Consider the following 19,001-nt stretch of genomic DNA (forward strand, 5'->3'; position numbering starts at 1 on the left):
TACCCTTATTATGATCTTTACCTCTATTATATATTAAAATTATCTCAAATTTCACAGGCCATATCCTCTCATTGTTTTTCACGCCACTGTCATGTTGATTTAGCCGTTATACCTGGGTGAGTCGAAGCCCATGCATCACACTCAAACTAGCACCGCAGTGACGTTATCTCTCCATACTTCACCGCTATCATGACTCAGCCTATTTGCGTCGCTACTCATAGCTCACATATGTCAGTCCCATTTCCTCCCCTTTGCAACAACCTCATCCTTATGTATCTCAAACATGATAACCCCCCTGCAGCTCTCCAGCAGCGCTCGACGTCATTCTTTTTTCCTTTTTCAGCTGCTCGCTCTGAGGCCCGGCGATTCTCACTATTACCCTGACTAGTCGTCTTTGTTGATCTTGGCTCTGAATGTGGCGGCCCGTCTCTCGCTATCTGCCCCTGTTCTTCTCCTCTTGTGTGATGTTAATGAGGCCTTTTGGTTTGTAATTAAAAGATGGCCCAGAGATACAGAGAGACTAATTAACCAAGACAAGGCTGCTGGAGAGCCATGATACACTGCCAAGCACCAGCCCTCCTCTTAATACTGTACAAATGGTTCATACATTATTTTTTATTTTTTTTAACTACTCTTGATAATCGCCATGTCTCAGGCTTTCCAAAATGGCTTTTTTCCTGAGGCAAGCGATGACTGTAAATAAGAATTTGTTCAGAGTAATTGAATTTGTTCCTGACCTGCTCCATTGGCCAGCGTAAGTAAATAAATTAGAAAGTGGCACATATCTATTGTCTGGGTTAGCCTGCATGTTGGTCCCTTGTTGGCAACCGATTCTGTTTCATATAACAACTTATGATAATATAAATACTGTAAGGGCCCTCCTTCTCTCTGTTCTTATTCTGTGTCATAAGAAAGTTATTTAACTCATGCACAGTTCCTGAAAAAAACACAACATTCTTTGCTCCAAACACCCGGTCTGTTAGTTCATTCCCATACAAAATCCTCTGGTGCACAGGAAGTGTGCTTTAGGTTTCCAGAGGCAACAGTGGTTTGTTTAGAGTAAATAGATGAGAAGTAGACCGTAAGCATGAGCAGCAATATCCGGCATGGGTGATCCCACAAAGAACAGAGCGCCACCTACATACTGTAATGCTCCTGGTAAATTGTTAGAAATGTCCCCATCATCACCAAATATCCTGTAAAATGTTGTTAGGAAATAACAAGGACGTTTAGCAGATGCAATCCCTAACTGAAAATGTCACTCTTCCTCAGGAGGAGAAGAGGAAGATGAAGGAGGAGATTGAAAGGAGGAGGGCAGAGGCAGCAGAGAAGAGACAGAAGGTGGAGGACACCATGGACGGAGATGAGAAACCCTTCAAGTGTGTCAGCCCCCGAGGCTCCTCCCTGAAGGTCGGTCTTTTTATTTCTGACCTTTCACCTCCGTCAACACTGGATCAATCCTGCTTTATTTTTTGTCGCTCAACTCTTTGCCAATAACTAACTAACCCTCCTTGGTCGGTGTGTCTACGTCTGTGTAGCGTCCCAAGCTGGCATGGCACATAATGTAGTCCATAATGATAATGGCGACAGATTTCCCACTGGAAATTGTGGATTTCACACAGTCGATTATGCCAACTGAAGAGACAACTGTCGCTGGCAGATTTTATTCACTGTAGCTATCCTTTCTAATTAAGCTAATGTCAGCTCCAGTGTTGGTGTAAACCTCTCAGATAAAAGCAGACTTTTGACTTTCCCCAGCTAACTGTTCATCAAACAAATAATGTCTAAAAACATGTACCCACAGTATACCTATTTTGAATTTTACATACGTGATACTTAAAGCTAAAAGCTAAACGATACGTGAAGCTAAAAACCTGAGGCTAAGATCTTTGCCAGCTAATCCATGTAAATGCAAACTGAGACTGTTCAAGTTTGGCTGCTTAGTTTACATACTTGTTTGTACTTTAAAACAGGTCTAACACACGAACGCTACAGACTGATAGAAGTAACCATTTGCAGCTAACATTAAAGCAGACAAACACCTTTTTGTCAGTTTTCTATACTTCTGCTCATGGGTTTTTGGTTTTGGAGGTCAAACACATGATCCAAACTCTTACGACACACAGTACCGTACACATTGCTTCAACATGTGGAGAAATCCAAAGCTTATTGTTACTAAGCTGTGATTAGACCGTCCCGGTTCAGGGAAGGGGTTTACCTTACTGTCAGTTTCACAGCCAGTTCTAAACACAGAAAATCCAGTTCAATACTTAAAACAACTCCAGATCTCCATGTTGTACTGGGCTGCCTGTGCTGTATTTGCATCCTGTCCAGCACAGTTGTCAATATAATAGTTCTCCTAATCTCACAAATCCCTCTCATCTGGCATCGCAGCAAAGCTCAAGCTAAACATTCAAAATATTTGGAGAGATTTAGTGCCAGATGACCCACGTCCGCCCCTCTCACCTCTTTTAGCTCCTTGCACAGAGTGTTATCTGATTGAGATGAAGGAGTTTTCATAATTGGAAAGAACCTCGATGAACTGAGAAACGTGGAAAAATCAGCTGCTGGCAAATTTGAGCGTTGACTTCGAAATTTCCCTGACTTGTTAACCTGTTTGTCATAAGAAATACATAAGAAAAGCAACAGGAATCAAACCAGTTCATGCCCCCTCATTCAAAGATAAGTGCCTGTCATGGCGAAGGAACATCTAATCAACTGCGATGTGGATAAATGTTTTCAGCATTGCCAACAACGCCAACTCCCACACGTTGAAAATGGAGGGGGATTTTCAGCCAGTGGAGAAAATCTAATTAGCGACAGTTAGCAGTAATATATCCATCTGGCCCAGCACGGTGAGCGTCCAGGCTTAGACCCGCTGCTCTAATGGCTTGTGAGCTCTGACCGCACGAAAAACACTTTGTTTGTTTGTGGTCAGTTTGTGGTCACTGCTTTTTTAAGTAACTGTATTTCTCCACCACGCTGCACTCGCCTCACAGACACAGCTTTACTTTGTCATCATGTTCACTGTAGGTATACCTGTCATTCTGTGTGTGTGTGTGTGTGTGTGTGTGTGTGTGTGTGTGTGTGTGTGTGTGTGTGTGTGTGTGTGTGTGTGTGTGTGTGTGTGTGTGTGTGTGTGTGATCACATCTGTCAGCCACACAACACACTATTCTGTATGACTTTTTGATTTGCAGTGTAAAACATTTTAGTTGTGTTTGTGTGACACTGTATTACCATATAATACAGTTGAACTGTGTTACATACATATTCTGTATGGAAAATATGTTGGTTAACGAACTTGACACAGCTAACATGTGAGCAACTTTAGCATCCATGCTTCTGGCCATTTTTTTTTTTTTTAGCTTTGTTTTGACGCCAACAGTTCCTCCAGACAAAGAATATCTGCCTCTTTAGTTCTCCACTTTGTGCACCAACGAGCCTACTTTGTCTCTGTACTGTTTGGTGCTGAGCTAATATTGGGTGAGAGCAATGAGACTGAACCAAAACATTTAAGTTGCGTCCTGTGAAACCAAAACAGGGAAGGAATCATTTGACCCACTCTCAATCTGAAAATTTTGGTTAGTGTCGGTTTTCGAAGTATTTTGATTATCAGAGCATATAATATGGAGTGTCCTAATATGCACATAAACATATCTTATATGTTGCGAGGGCCAAATAAAACTACACAGCAGCAGTTAGATCTGCTTTTTCATTTTGTCACATAAATTTCTCGCTCCATTTATGTGCTGAGTGCATTTCATGCTCCGTCAGTTCTTTTCTATTTCAAATTTCAAAACTGCATGATACTGAAGACATTTGTTGTTTTCTTCATTACCTTTCGCCCTCTATGTGTTTTTTCGCCATGACAACTGCCATACGTATTATTATGGCATTTATTACACTAAAACACAGAGGATTGTGCCCGGCTATCAGCAACCGCCTCCCAGTGGAACACACAGTCTTCATGTTATCAGCCGTAAAACAGCATAAACCCGCTCAATACTGTAGATAAAGTGCAATGTTCTCTAGGAGAAAAGGACAGAGGGACAGAATGAAGGACAGGCTGCGGGGATGCAGGAAGGCGATTATGGTTAACAGGATTACTGTAACTGCGTTCGGATGGATACAGCTCTTTAAAACGCGTCTGAGAATGGGGAATTTCCTGTCAGGGAGTATTTTAGGAACTCCCACATTCGGTAGCAGCCAAGCGCAAGGTCCTTTTTCACAGAGAGAGGGGGCAGAGAGCTTTTTCTGCAGTTTCTTCTTTTGTCCGTTTAAAGGTTTTTTTTTGTGAGCGTCTAAGGAACACATGTGTTGCCCCTTCTTGTAACCTCTTTGTCGTATATCATAAACAATCCACTGACATTCCCACAGTCCAGCGGCAGAGATAGGGAAAAAAAGCTTGCTGTGTTTTTTCTGTGTGTGCGCTTGTATGCATGTGTGTGTGTGTTTCATATCACACACAGGGAACAATCACACACTCTGTGTGATCCTGGTCAGGAGAATCCAACTCACTCAGCGTACGAAGAAATGAGCCAAAATGAAATATCCACCACTAATCGAATAAAGTCTGTTGCAGTTAAATGATAATTGACAAGAAAGTTAAGTTATTAAGTTATTATGACTTATGAATCATCACCTGTAATTATTATAATTTGGAACACAATCACGTGTTTACATATTGACTTCTGAACTGAAGTCACAAGTGAAACACAGTGAAACTTCTCACACAAACAATAAACGACAGAAGCATGGAGGGGTTGGGTTTAACATCTGTTTTGAGGCTACCAATGACTGAAGGAAAAATGTTGTGTTGCAGTGATATATTCATGAGTGGAACATCAGTGCGATATTTATAACCTAGAGGCTTTCTAACTTTTCTCCACAGATTGGAGAGAGGGCAGAGTTCCTGAACAAGTCGGCACAGAAAAGGTAAAACCACAGCTGAAGTATCATCAACCAGATTGTATCGTTCTCCCTAAGTAACAAAGGTTTTGTCGAGCATATAACTAAGCCTTCCAGCTGTAGGGGGAGGAAAATGTAACTCAGAGCTGAAGGTTGAATTCCCACTTGACTTTCTACTGTCAAGCAAATAAAGACCAAATGGTGTATAATATTTAAAGTCGTCACATTTGTTCTGTGCTCTATGCTAACTGTTTGCTTTCGCCCAGCAGCGCAGTGAAGATGTCTCATTCTCCTGTGGTGTCTAAGATAGACAACAGGCTGGAGCAGTACACCTCAGCTGCTCAGGTCAGCAATGATTCAACTGTAAAAATGTACAACTTGTTCCATGTGAAACATTTGGCCATGATTGTGTGTCAAGCATCTTCCAGGAACACATTGAAAAAAAAACTGAAAAATCCATCAGTTATAGCTTTATATGCTCTTCTGTTTAGTTTGGAAAACAGATTTATGCACAAATAGAAGATAGAAAATAGTTTTTCCTAATGATAAAGGACTATTTTTCCTCATAAAACAGAATTTCTCCCGCCCGACTGGCTAATTTAGATGTTAGTGAGTAAATATTATATATTCAACATAATTTCTGTTTTCATCTCAATAAACAACTTTGCAGCAATAGCCAGATAAGATGCAGTGAAGTCTTAAAAGGCCTTGATTTCAAAATTAAAAAGTCTGAAATTAAATATTTCTAGTCTGCTGCGGGTTCCAGTGTGAGTTATAAAATATTCTGCGAAATCCCCAGCTCTAATGCTCCAGACCTCTGACCTTATACACTTTAAAATATAGCATTTTTAATTGCTTAATTAATTCATCCTCCCATTCATCCATTCTTGCTAATCCGGGCTGTTCTTTTTTATCATTAATTAATGATAGTATTGGGAATTATTGTTATATGCAGCAGTGAAGCCCTAATGAATTTATGCACATGGTAATTAATCCTGGCATATGAATTCTATTGGTTTTCCATAACTTTCATATGAATGATCAATCCTGCAGAAACCCTATCAGGGCACCATGAATGTAATGTCATGCTGCAAGTAGCGAAAAGGACAATTTGAAATCAGATTTGTGTAAGACAGATACAAATGAACTACAAAAATGTCCACATCTGATACCACTATCACCAAGCTGAAACATCAGACTGTGGGATCCACTCTGCAGTCGGAGCGTATCCTGCCCGTGTCCTGTTTGAGTTGTTCATAACAGACGTCCCCTGCTATTCTCCAGTTTAAACCCACCACTTTGTCTCAGCAGAGGGAGAACAAGGAGTCTCGATCCCCTCGCTCCGGAGCTGTGGATCTGCCCATGGTCACCGACAGCATACGAAACATCAAGAGCATGTGGGAGAAAGGCAACGTGTTCGGCTCCCCTGGAGGCGGCGCGAGCAACTTCAAGGTAAAAGACGAGGTGATGGAGGATGTGAGGATGCTGATTGTGTGCGCCTGTGTGACTGGAGCAGAGAGAGAGAGAGAGAGAGAGAGGAAAGAGCCCAATTCACTGGCACTTCCTGCTTGGCCCCGTTGCCGATGACGACCAGGCTTAGCTGACCTTTGACCCTGTCCAAACAGGAAGCAGCTGTGATGAAGACGGGCGTGGCAGGCCGCATCAACGACTGGCTGAATAAAACCCCGGAGAGCGGCAAAACACCAGGAGGAAGGCCAGCGGTAGGTCGCTGTAGGTCGTTGTAGGTCGTCGTCGTAGAAACCCCTGTGGCAAGTACAGTACATAATACTGTACTGTACAGCTTAGGACCCTATAGAGTCAAAATGCAGCTGTGGTTGTTGACTTGCATTATGCCTTTTCATATATCTATATAATTCTTGATGTTCGAAAAGCCTTCCGGCCTGGTTTATTTTTTGTTTTTCATCCCACATAAAACACTCACATGACAACCCACAAGAAAGGAAAAAAGTACGCAGACAAAGAATATAAATGAAGGGAGGGAAAAAAAGCAAATGATAAAATTACCACAGTGTTACCTACTGTATACATCTTTCATTTACTTTGAGTCATTCATTCATTTGTAAGAACAGTTAACATGGTAGAAAGTAGTTGAAAAAAGGGAATGAGAGTTAGTAGACTAACCAGCAGCTAGCTCTATAAAGGATCGCCAAGTCTTGTGGAAACTCTCTTCAGAACCCCAAAGAGTAAATCTGAGCTTTTCCCATGCAAGGTGTTGCATAGCATCTCTCCTCCACATTGTGTAACACATTGTATAATTCTTGGATCTACAAATCTGCAATATTCTTATTAGTCTGAGTCACCATAAACAGTTTAGTGCTTGTGTTTGGTCGCTGTCAGTCAGATTTGGCCCACAGAGTCCTGAAAAAGCAGCTTATCATAGTTTTGGAGGGTGAATAAAGTAACCTGTCCCCTTGCAGCTGGAGTACAGACAGAGCTTGACACATGCATTTACTGTGTTTACAACTTTTCTAATGCTCTCGTCTGAGCATATTTGTATTAAGGCCTGAGTGGTCAGTCATGCATAAGGAGCAGTGATCCTGTAACATCTGAGCTGTATCCATTCAAGCAGAGACCGGTCGCTTTCATAATAAACTGCAGTACTCTCTGCAGTGTTATTACGGTAATGGCGCAATTACTGCTGGTCACGTTCATTACAGTTCATGTTTTATAATGATTTTCAAATGATGCAGTGGAAGCAAGTCAGGTTGTCCTTGTGCACGTTTGTGATATGATATCTGTCTGGTGCCCCCTGGTGGCCCCCGGTCACAATAACCTGTGGAGAGCTGAGCCTGCCACAGTCGATGGGATATTTTTAGATTTGGCATCAGTCTTTTTTATCTTAAGCTTATCATAAGCTTTTCTAGCATTTCCTCCTGTGTATGGCTCCATGTCAGTGATTCCTACCACCCTCACTCATACAGCACCTATATCTTACCCAAATATTTATGTTAGAGCTCCATGCTGCACATTCTGGCTGATCGCACATCAGAGGGTATAAGAGGAAACTAAATATTTACAAAGAAAGAGTGTCCAACAAGTCATAGCTGCCATCAACCATTCCTGTCGTTCTTTAGCTCTTTTTACACGTAGGCCCTTCCCTCTGTATCTCAGGTGCTATGACGACCAGCTTCAAACTGATCTACAAATGCTGAGCTTGTGTGTTCATCTCTTGTTGTCCGTCTCCTTCACAGGACCTGAAGCCTGTTGACGTCACCAACAAGAGGAGTCTATGGGAAAACAAAGGTGCCTCTCCAACTAAGGTAGCTTCTATATGAGTTCAGGCATTTCAGATTGCAGAAGAAAGGGATTTACACGGGGGATCAGAGGACCAGTCTCACCCACCGGGGAAAATCCAACAGAGCAATACACATCTGGAATTTCTCCAGATGAATTTTTAACTATGCCAAATTGGTTTGTGGTCTTGGAAGGATTTTCTGAGGTTTCTCATGGTGTTCCAGTTGTTGTCAATCACAATATTGTTGAAGAAATGGTAAAGTATTAAAATAATGATATTAGAGACTATTAGAATAATAATCTCATGGCAGCGATGGGTGTAACTATCACTTATGTTTGTTTTTGTTTTAAAGAACTCTCATAGCTAGTTGACCTCACCCTTAAATCTGGAATAAGCCTGGAGAGGTAAAAGGAGTTGTTCCATGTTTCTTCATAGCGCTTATCACACAATGAGCTCACACTCTGCTGTCACACTCCTGTGCTCCCTGCCGTTGGCAGGGCTCTCCTCCGTTCTGCTCTGGTTGGACACTGCTGCTTATTTTAATCACGCAGATACATACATATTTGAGGGTTTCACTACAAAATGAGATACTGAGAAATGTCTTATCTGTCATGTTAAAGCTGTTAACTAAAGTCACAGCATTTTATAGGATGTAATTATCTGAATCGTGTACAGTAAATGTTGAGCTCTGCAGGATGCACATGAAGCATTTTGGAATGAAATCCCTTCGTTGTAAAAACATGTTTGCCAAATGTTGTAAGTGTTGTAAAAATTAAAAGAACAAAACGGACATCAACAAAGCCGGAGAAAAGCCAATTTTAAAGAAGGATTACGCTGTTGACTCCATTAACACCCACAACTTGTTTAAGCTGACTCAACAAAACCCAGAAGATTACAGTTCAGTGTAAATTCTGTGTCGTAAAAAAAAAAAAGGCCTTTAGCGGCGTGACTGTTGTCCAACTACGGGCTGAACGCTTCTCACAAATGGCCGTATCACTTCACCGCTCCTTCTTCTGACAGCCACAAATCACTGCTCTCCGTCCAGCTTCACTTGACTTTTTATTGCCCTAATGGAGAAAATGTTTACAGCATTTTCTACAACTGAGACGCCTTGGTAGATTCGCCACGGCAAGTCGGACAGATTTGAATCACTGTTATCGCCTCACAATTTCAAACAAGTCCGACTGAACCTGACAGGACTACATTTCTGTCTTAATTTCTATACATAGATGAAAGTGTGTTTGCAGAACCGCTTAAGAGAAGTGACACTCCACATTTTAAAACAGAGCATGACAAGGATGTCCTCTCTACCCACTTACTTTCCTATAAACTTTCCTTCCTTCCTACTCTGCTAGTCGCGTCTTCCTGCAGCCGGCAGCTGCAGACAGAGCAGGCCTGGGGGGGCTGTGGTCCGCTGCAGTGAGTAGGGGGGGTTGGAGGGCAGCAGGCGGTGGTCTGCACTGACGTAAAAGCAGCCCTGGACAGGAAAGGTAGCGGTTAGCAACCTTGTCATTAGCTAACCGTGCTATGCTGTGATGTCAGGGCAGGCAGGCGAGCAGGGTGATGATCGGTGCGGTTCAACAATCTGCACAGATGGAAATGTTACATCAGAAGTGAGCACTTGCTGCTGCTGCTGCTGCTGCTGCTGCTAGAAGCTCTATTGATGCATTGTGCTAGTTTTCTTAATCTCTGCTGCTTTACTACCTTCCTGTCCTCGTGTCTTACAGGTGGCAGGCAGAGGGGAGACCAAATCAGTCGCCAACGGTGAGTTTTTTTTTTTTTTTTTTTTTTTTTTTTTTACAATAAAAGTGTCAGCTTGTGTACGAGCAGACAAAACACACAAAAGGGTGGGCATGCACAGCACACGCGGTCGTCAGGTGAACTTGTGACTTTTGTCGACTTTGCAGAAGCTCTGAAACGCTGTCTTGTTCTCCGCTCTGCCACAGTGCCTTTCTTCATTTTTTCTAATTGGTTTCAGAGACCAAATGACAGGGGATTTTCTCAACCCATAGAGAGGCAGTTAATCCTTTAGCTGAGGGAAGAACATGGAAATGACCGAAATGACTGAAAAGGTTTTAACCCAGCAGTGGCAATATGCTGTTGTAAGCACGCAGGCGTATATTTAGAATACACATGATGACACATACACATTATACTGACAGGACATACAGTCATTTTAATATAAATGGAGGAGAGAAAATCTTCAAAACGACTTATTGTCAATCAGCTGTTCCTCCTGCAGGCTAAGAGCTACATTGGGAGGGCAAAACATGCACAGGGGCTCATGTTCAAGACCCCACTTACCTCCACTCAGCAGGCTTGATCCACCACTACTGCTGTGTAAAGCACATGATCCCTCACTGGTTTCCCACTAGCAAACTGAATGGATGTGTTTGTGGGGACAAAAGTCTAAGCACAGAATTAGATTTACACCTGTAGCCTTCTCCACAGACTCACACAGGAGGTGTTAAAGGTTAGTGAACGAGGCGCCGTGTTGAGTGAGCTGAAAACAAAGCTAAAGGGTGGTTTCAACTGTGCACGTTTCTCCAGGTGCAGCCCAGAAGGTGCGACCTTTCATTAGTTGTGTCTGGTGTCACTTGCCTTTTGATTTATACAATGCCATGTGTCCCTAAACCAATAACCGACCCAGTCGTATCCTGCCCTGCGGTCTTTTTCAGGGCCGTTTGGCCTTCTGCTCCGCACCGTTTTAGGATGCCACTTAAACATTGCTTGCTATTTTAAAATCAGATCTGAGTGCAGCCTCCTCCTCCTTTTGTTCCCCCCACAAGAGGGGTTTCGGCCTTGAGGGATTCCGTACACGTCTGTCTAATGTGTTGCTTGTTCAGCACACAGGAACATACACACATAGGGGCACACCAGTCTCACCCCTGTAAACCCACTCAGCAGCCATCTCGACACCACTCAAACCTCTCAGCTTTTCCACTCATGTGCACGTCCACTTGTGCGGCTCAGACCGCAGCCCTGCCTCCTGGAGTGTTCCTGCCAGGCCGCTTTGTCACATTAATGGCTGGTATGTCGGAGATTAGCACACCATCATAGTCTGACTCAGAGGATGACAGAGGCTTTGTATAGATTTCGTGTTTCTCGCAAGCAGTTGGCTGCAGGACCTCACTGACATACAACACCACACCTGGACCATGTACAAGTGAGCAGCCCCACATGCTTGGCTCTGATAGAGGGCTTCCAAAATAATGTTCACCATTTTGGAAAAAAAATGCAGGTGGAGACTTAACTCTCACTAAATTGACTGGGTCTGGAAAAAGTTACAATACTAGTAAAAAAAAAAAAGTAAGTATCTTTATGTCTCTATTCTGCACTGTTAGGTATTGTGTTCTTTGTGCTCACAAATGTATAATTTAGAGAACACAAATTTTTAATTTTCTCAAAATTTGCTTCACTATATACATCAAAGATGCAAAAATGTCTATGACCAACTCTTTTCTGTATTTTATTAAACCAGATGCACCTGTCAAGAACCGTACTGTAACCGGCCTGTTTTGACATGTAGCTTATTGACCATGAAATGTGGAACAACACTTAAGAGTCTACAGCCATTGGGCACCGTATAGCTCAGTGGGTTGAACAGGCGCCCCATATGCAGAGGCTGCAGTCCCCAGTTCAAATCCCAAATCTGGTGGCCCTTTGCTGCATGTCATTCCCCCTAAATATATTTATGTACAGATATATACTGTATATACCCTACAGTATATATACACACACACGTGTACACACACACACACACACACACACATTTATATATACACAAAGAGTCTACAGCAATGCTAGCAACTCTGTGAGGCTGTGCTTCAACATGCTGTTACGTTTACCACATTAGTTTAGCATGTTAGCTTTTAGCATGACAATGGACTGACTGAGATCTCATTACCTTTGCAGGTTTTGGGTCATAATATATATAATATAGTCAAATGATAGTTCAGGCATATCTGCAAAAACTGTCAAGATTTTAAATCTAATCAAATAAGGATTTCTGAGCAGTTACGGAGATTTCTAGTTTTGGATACATATTTGGACATACTTTCAAATTAGAAATGTCAATCAAGCAAATGCCCCTCAAAAACAGTCTTGTGAAGGCAATTTCAACATAATGACTGTCAGCCTCAAAAGTTATTAAAGTAAAATGATTGACTTGCCTCTTTTCCAATCCGTTGCATACAGCCAGAGTTTCCTTGGAGCCAGCATCAAGTAGCCTTTAAAGTGTAAGTTGACTGCAGTTGACTGCAGTTAACTCCATGTCGCCAGCTCGTCACTGTGGCGTCTGGTGCTCGGTTCGACCCTAAGTGTCAGAGGGTCAGAGTCATTAATCCTCACCTGCCTGCAGACTGGTAGTAACACCACTGATGGACTTGTTTTGTGTCTTTCACCAGGGATGGGGCACTAATGTCTTGAAGGAGCCACTAAAGCTGGGGACCACGACAATCCAAGACTCTTCCTTTGACTTTGTCTTAAGAACCAAATAATGACCACACTCCCAAGAGGGACCCCAAGAAAACGGAGGGACAGGAGAGACACTGTCCGAGCACTGTACCGAAACAAGATCATATTTTTGTACGGTTGCCACGTATAGTGCCTTTGCACAATGATTTTTTTGCTTTCTAAAAGAAACAAAATGCTGTGAAATTTGGACATTTGTAATTACTGTTACTAATTACTTATTACAATCCTGCCAGGAAGAAAAAAACTAATTAAATTTAGATTTATCTGTTGTACTCCATGCCGACAGTTTTGATAGAGACAGAGTAGATGAGTTAAAAGTTTCCACATTCCAAAGAGATGGGTGAATTCAGTTCTCTCCCTCATTACAGATCATTTTCCATCTCTTTATTTTATTTATATTTAAAGCAAAAACTTCACACATTGCTATTTTATTCAACGTTCACCAGTTCAGGATAGAAATATAAGCACTTATAGAATTTAGCTGATTTCACTTTTATTATGTCTTACCAATAGTGCAGCATTGGTCTGAGTAATATATGTTAGCACATGTGATGTTTTGGATATGACCTATCATACTGTATCATATATAACATCTTTATACTCCTAACAAAAGGTATTTTTGCTTTTTTGTATCCAGAAACTATTCACCCACGAGCAGTTAAATTTGGAGGTGACAGGAGTGTTGAATATTCAGAAGGCCAATATGACTCTTATTATCCTTTATGTCATTTTATTTATGTTTTAATGTGTTTCGTCCTTTTCTATTCCTAGCTGTTTTTGTAGCTTTTGTATCTGTTTGATCACTTTAAAATCTTCAGACATTCCTCTTAAAAAGCAGGTGCACCAGATGCCTTCACTGCTCAAAAACTGTAGGTTTTATAATGTAGGAAATCGGCAAACCAGCCTTTTTTTAATCTGCCTTTAACTTCTTTTTTGCCTCTATGCACACTCTTATGCTCAGCGATCATTTTCTAATTGAGGGCATACAAAGTACAATGAGGGTGCCTAAGTATATAGCAAGATACTAGTACAGTACAAGGATATTTACCACTATGTAACTCTTTTGGCCTTATGATTGCAATGACAGCATTTATGACAGCTGAGGTACAGTACATAAAAGCCTCACAGCAACTCAGTATGATATTAAGACTTGTGATTTTCATCTTTATTTTCCACTAACATGGGCTTCAGTAGCGCGCTCCCTTTCAGTAGTTTTCGCGCAGCATGAGCTTTGACAAGCATACGAACGGTTTGCCAGGGCATTAAATTGATCCATGTTACTGCTCGAAAGTCTGACAATCACATTCCATGGCTCCTGAAAAGAGCAGGGGGGCTTGACCAAAATATTTTTAAGCGTGATTTAATGTGACATTTATGTTTTTTAATACAATGATTTCATAATGCCGTATTGTTTTTTTTCTACAACCTTGTTTTTTTAAATTCCTTTATTTCCATGTTTAACCAGACACTTGTTGTTTGTGTAGCGATTATGACTATGCAAAACACACTATCTGTAGTCTCTCTTAACACTCCCAATGTCATACAAGTGGGCAGTTTCCAACTGGATGGATGTTTTAAACATTGTACGCTTGACTCAACAACAGCAATAAAGACATTGAGGTATTCCACATTGTTAAGTTTCCTTACATAACTCCACTCTACCGTAGACCTCGCTGTGTATCCACTGTAGCAGGAAGTGTTGAAATAATTCATTCAATTCAATAAGTCATTTAATCAGTTGATACGGGGCCCTTTAACAGACAAAAACATATTGATATTTTTAGCAAAATAATAAAATATAATGTAAAAACATACATGAAATACACACAAAGTTTATTTTCTTCATTACATGTCCAATTCCTAGTGGTGGTCCTCACCAGCAAGTATAGATAATATTAATCAGTCAAAACAGTCTGCAGATAGGTGTAGCATCACTCTTGTAACTGTAGCTAAAGTATTTTTATCCAGTAAGGAAATGCTGAGGTAGAAGTAAGGCCACTATTTTTAATTTGTTTAATACATTTAAACAATTGACATGTCTACAAAATGCCAGAGATTACAGTAAAATCCAAGACTTATTTCCATTATTGTTCTTGATGAATTGAAGTTTAATGGTGTCTTTCAAGTAGCTAGCGTTACCCTTTAAACTTTAAACTTCTTTTTACAATATCTTTTGTTCAATTTATTTTCAGCTTTTATTAACAATGAACATTATCATTATTAGTGCCTTAGTTGGTTATTTGACGTTCCTGATCATTTTTATAGCTGAACAAATTAAAAAAAAGAAAACATCACTAACTATCCATTTAGTTTTCTTCATATTGTACTGATTGTTGGTCTGACAAAAGAATTTTGTATTTTTAATGCAATTTTAAATTGTGATGATGATTAATCAAACAGCAGTTGTGGTAGTAACTATGGCCTATTTGTAATTCAAGGGTAGGTGGTGTAGGGACAAAGGACCCGGTCATTGTCAAACCCTCTGCTGCCTTCAAGTGCTGTCAGAAAATATAGTCATGATGCACAGTGTCATCTTAAACATATAATTTTATCATGATCACACGGCTAAAATGTGATGTTTACAGTGTCAGTGCGTATTTGATAGTAGACGGCTGATGGGATTGGTCTTGCATGAGTTTAGGATGTCAAAACTCTACGACTCCAACTTTCCAATTTGCCTCAGCAGCACCAAGTAGCCCTGTGTTTATGTTTCTAGAAACAAAAAGAAACAACAACCACAAACCTAACAAGATCAATTTTATTTTCTGTCAAAAAGCCATTTGAAGTGGAACAAGTTGTATTTCCAATATCTGGCCCCGAATGAAGCAGATCACGAGGAGCACTTGAAGGCAGCATTCCTCCCCAGGTGTAACTCATCTTTCTGCCTCCAACAATAGAACTGACAACCCTAACCAGTCATACAAAAGATATGTGGTCACGTGACAGACAAGGTTTTATTAAGTATGCTATTTGGTGGGGTGGATGATTGAACTTGTCTCTGTCTGGATGTGAAAGAATAAGACCAACTTGCTGCTAATCCCATTTCTTCCTCAGGGACACACACAGGAGGTAAGAGCACAACCTTGACCTCTTGGTGCATGGTAGTAAAACATCATAGCATCTTTTTATTCATTGTTAAAATATGGGCTGATGTACGGTTTGTAGTTTTTACTGAAAATATGTGTCCGATTTTGAAAAACCATGGTCAATTTGACAAAACTTCAGGTGAGCTGTGCTGAATTGAATCCATAAAACCCCCTCAGCGTGATCTAACATCTAGCTGTTAACTTATACAAAACTATGAATGCTGAATTAAATTGGCTCAGACGTTGCCTAAGTAGACTCTTAAAGATTTTATGATGGCTTTTCTTTGATGTATTCTGATCTGAGCGGCGCATATGCCGGTGAAGAAGGTGCTAAGCTCGCCCCTGAGACTGCCGTGTTGGTAGCATGCTTTGGGCTTTGACTTAATGCTGCCTAATGCCGAAACCAGCGCCCGCAACATTCCTGCCACTGTCAGATTGTGTGTTATTCCACAATTTCAGCCAGACGGGGACTGACCGCATGCATTAAAGCAAATACACATTTAATACCCCAGCCATGACGGCCCTCATACACACACTGTGAATTCTTTTTGGGTTTCCAGTCAGTGCTTTTCCTCAGCCAGATGGTATTTGTCTATTTCTCCTTTTCTGCCTTTCCCTGTCTCACAGTCACTTTCTCTTCACTTTCTCGTCTGCACATTTCTCTTCCCTTGTCTTTTGACGTGAGCTGCTCAGTCTGATGACACCAGTAACAACCACACTGAGACTCCGAGCACCACAATGTTTGAATTTGAGAAGAGATGTAACAGAATTTAAACAGAAGCATGACTTTGGACAGTAACCATATACAGGGAAGGTGTAAATATGGCTTGCGGAGATTGAATGTGCAGCTGGCCCACTGAAATGGCCTGAAAAAAAAAGAACAGGACTGCAGCCAGGCAGGAGGAGGGAGGGAGAGAGGGGGAACTGGAGATGTGGAGCTAATTTTCTCTATCCCAACATCACCCGTCCAACACATATATGAAATATGTTCCTATTATTACCACACAGAAAACGAGAATGAACCGGTCTCTATGAGGAGGGATATGTTTAAAAAGCAAGACAAAGTCCTGAGAGGCATTGTTATAAAAATGTTCACCAACCAGCAGCTGACCAAACCGCAATGACAAAAATAGCCTGTCTGAATGTGGGTCCCAGCTCGCTGATTTACAGTGACTACGTCGAGGTGAGCCAAGCCCATTGTCTGGAGGAGTAGCTCCACACCTGTTCAAAAGCACACTCTATTATTCTTAAAAATAGACCCTTGCTCTCCCCCACTGTTCAGCTCTACTGACACCCGTTTTTATGATCTGGTGATTTATCAGCATGTGGAAAATACGTGGTTCAAGAGACTGTTGTGCATCGTCATATTCTGATGTATACCAAACCTAGTGATACCACAGCCTTATTGAATTTACCCCTGTGACCTTGACCCCAAAAACCCTGCTGTTGTCTTTGTAGTTATGGAGGCTTGAGTGACAATAGCTACACCTCTCTATATAAAGAATTGGACTCATTCCATGCACATGAGCTTTGGAAAGCTAAGATTGGTTTAGCTTATTTATCTTAGCATAAAAACTGACAACCAGTTGGAAACAGCAAGGCTGTACTCTGGGGGAAAAAATCAAAGTAATTATAAAGATGATAAATTAACATAAAAATCTTCTTTGTCCAAAAAGAAACAACAACAAATGTGATTTTTGCAAAGGTCAAATGCTGAGCTAGCCTATTTCCTATAGCCTGGACTCTAGAAACAAAATACTCACCAGTTATCATGTAAGTGTACTTTCCAAGATAACTTCAATTTTAATCCTACATATCGTGTCCTATATTTCCCAAAATGCAACAAAAAAAAAAAGTCCTGGTAAACACTCGCTAATGTCAAACCCCAAGCCAAGACCTTGTAGGCCTAACACTGTTTAGACTTAATGAAGCTGCAGAGGAACAGAGGACAACTGTTCACGGGTAGATTAGTACTATGTAAAACTACAGGAATGCCCCTTTAATGACTCAAATAACAGACTTTTTTAAGACTCTACAGAAACAAAATGTCAGTGTTATGATGGACATTTCTTGCAACGTGCCTCTTCAAAGTCTTTTGAGCACCTGGAAAATTGTTTACGTATCAAAGCTAATATGATATGCATGGCTTCAGAAACGTCAGGGCGTCCCTGAAGAACTCCTGTAGACCCGGTAGTTTCTGTGCTGTTCAGACTCCAGTCGACTGCCTGAAGCCTTGATCAGTGCCAAGAGGAAATGGCTGAGGATTAGGCCTGGAGCTGTTTAAAGCCCTGGGCCTCTGCCTGCAGTGCCCATGGTGGAATCATTTCAAATTCTACAATTGGTCCAATCTCCCAGCATGAAGCCAAGGTTTTTGTTTTTTTGTGTTCTTTTTTTTTTGTTATTATCTTTGTAGGTTTTAGTTTAGTTGTTTGCACAAATGATAAAAGCATTGAAAGGAGAAGAAAAGAAGAGTGATACAACCCATCCGTCCAAGGGAGAGAAATCTCAAGAGCTGGTAGAAAACATTACAGCTGATAAGATAAAGAGGAAAATATCAAGAAGACAAACAGCAACACAAATCACAGCAAGAAAAACATTATCATACAAAAATAAATGTGAGCAGTCCTAATTATATCGAGCCCAAGAGAACTGAGTATCTGTGTGCACGAGTGTTTTTGTTTAACAGCTGCAATAAATTCTATTACTAACTCCAAACCAAGGAATTCGTTAAAAAATGAATCTCGCTATCTGTGTGGTGAATTGAAGAGGAGATTTTTGATGTTTGCATTTAATGTCTGCTTTCTGCTTCAGGTACTTCTAATCTACAATGTCTGAAGAGGTAGAGGTAGTAGAAGTAGAGGAGATGCAGTGAGTCCTTTCTCTTCATCTTCCAAGCATATAGCATTTTTAAACACAGCTGATTTTGATTTATTCACCCAAATGTTCTAAACTCCTCTTCTTTTCTTTTCAGGGAGGAAGGTAAGTAAAGGCTTTGAGAGCAATCACTGTGTTTTTGAAAGCAAAATGTCACGTCCAAGCTTCCACTGCGAGACGTAGCTGACCTGATTATGTCCACTCAGAGGTAGAAATCGAGGAAGAGGAAGGTAAAGGCTTCTGCACGGCTTCACATGTGTGTGTACAGTCTTGTTTCCTGTGTGTCTGCTGTTGTTAGTGTCTGCTGTCAGTGATGAAAACCATAGCGAGCTAGCTGAATGTATTTTCTGTTTGAACGTTAACACTTCATTCGTCAACACTGATCTGTCAGCTCATGTTT

General features: G+C 41.1%; 1 protein-coding gene across 6 annotated transcripts in view; it reads left to right on the forward strand.

Moving 5' to 3' along the window:
• The window catches only part of cald1a (caldesmon 1a), a 57,587-nt gene extending 43,318 nt beyond the window's left edge, over window positions 1-14,269 (forward strand). For 3 of the 6 annotated variants that reach the window (XM_083999761.1, XM_083999760.1, XM_083999763.1), the window contains 8 exons: window positions 1,273-1,410; window positions 4,893-4,936; window positions 5,179-5,254; window positions 6,221-6,361; window positions 6,535-6,630; window positions 8,122-8,190; window positions 9,893-9,929; window positions 12,572-14,269. In XM_083999761.1, coding sequence (XP_083855887.1) covers window positions 1,273-1,410; window positions 4,893-4,936; window positions 5,179-5,254; window positions 6,221-6,361; window positions 6,535-6,630; window positions 8,122-8,190; window positions 9,893-9,929; window positions 12,572-12,585 — 615 coding nt within the window. In that variant the 3' untranslated portion in view covers window positions 12,586-14,269. Of the gene's footprint in view, window positions 1-1,272; window positions 1,411-4,892; window positions 4,937-5,178; window positions 5,255-6,220; window positions 6,362-6,534; window positions 6,631-8,121; window positions 8,191-8,517; window positions 8,570-9,892; window positions 9,930-12,571 lie in introns of all 6 variants that reach the window. The other 3 variants (XR_014596396.1, XR_014596397.1, XM_083999762.1) reach the window with 3 other exon arrangements.
• The last annotated feature ends 4,732 nt before the right edge of the window (window positions 14,270-19,001 follow it).

This window comes from Trachurus trachurus (genome assembly GCF_905171665.1).
Source record: "Trachurus trachurus genome assembly, chromosome: 23".
Lineage (NCBI taxonomy): Eukaryota > Metazoa > Chordata > Actinopteri > Carangiformes > Carangidae > Trachurus > Trachurus trachurus.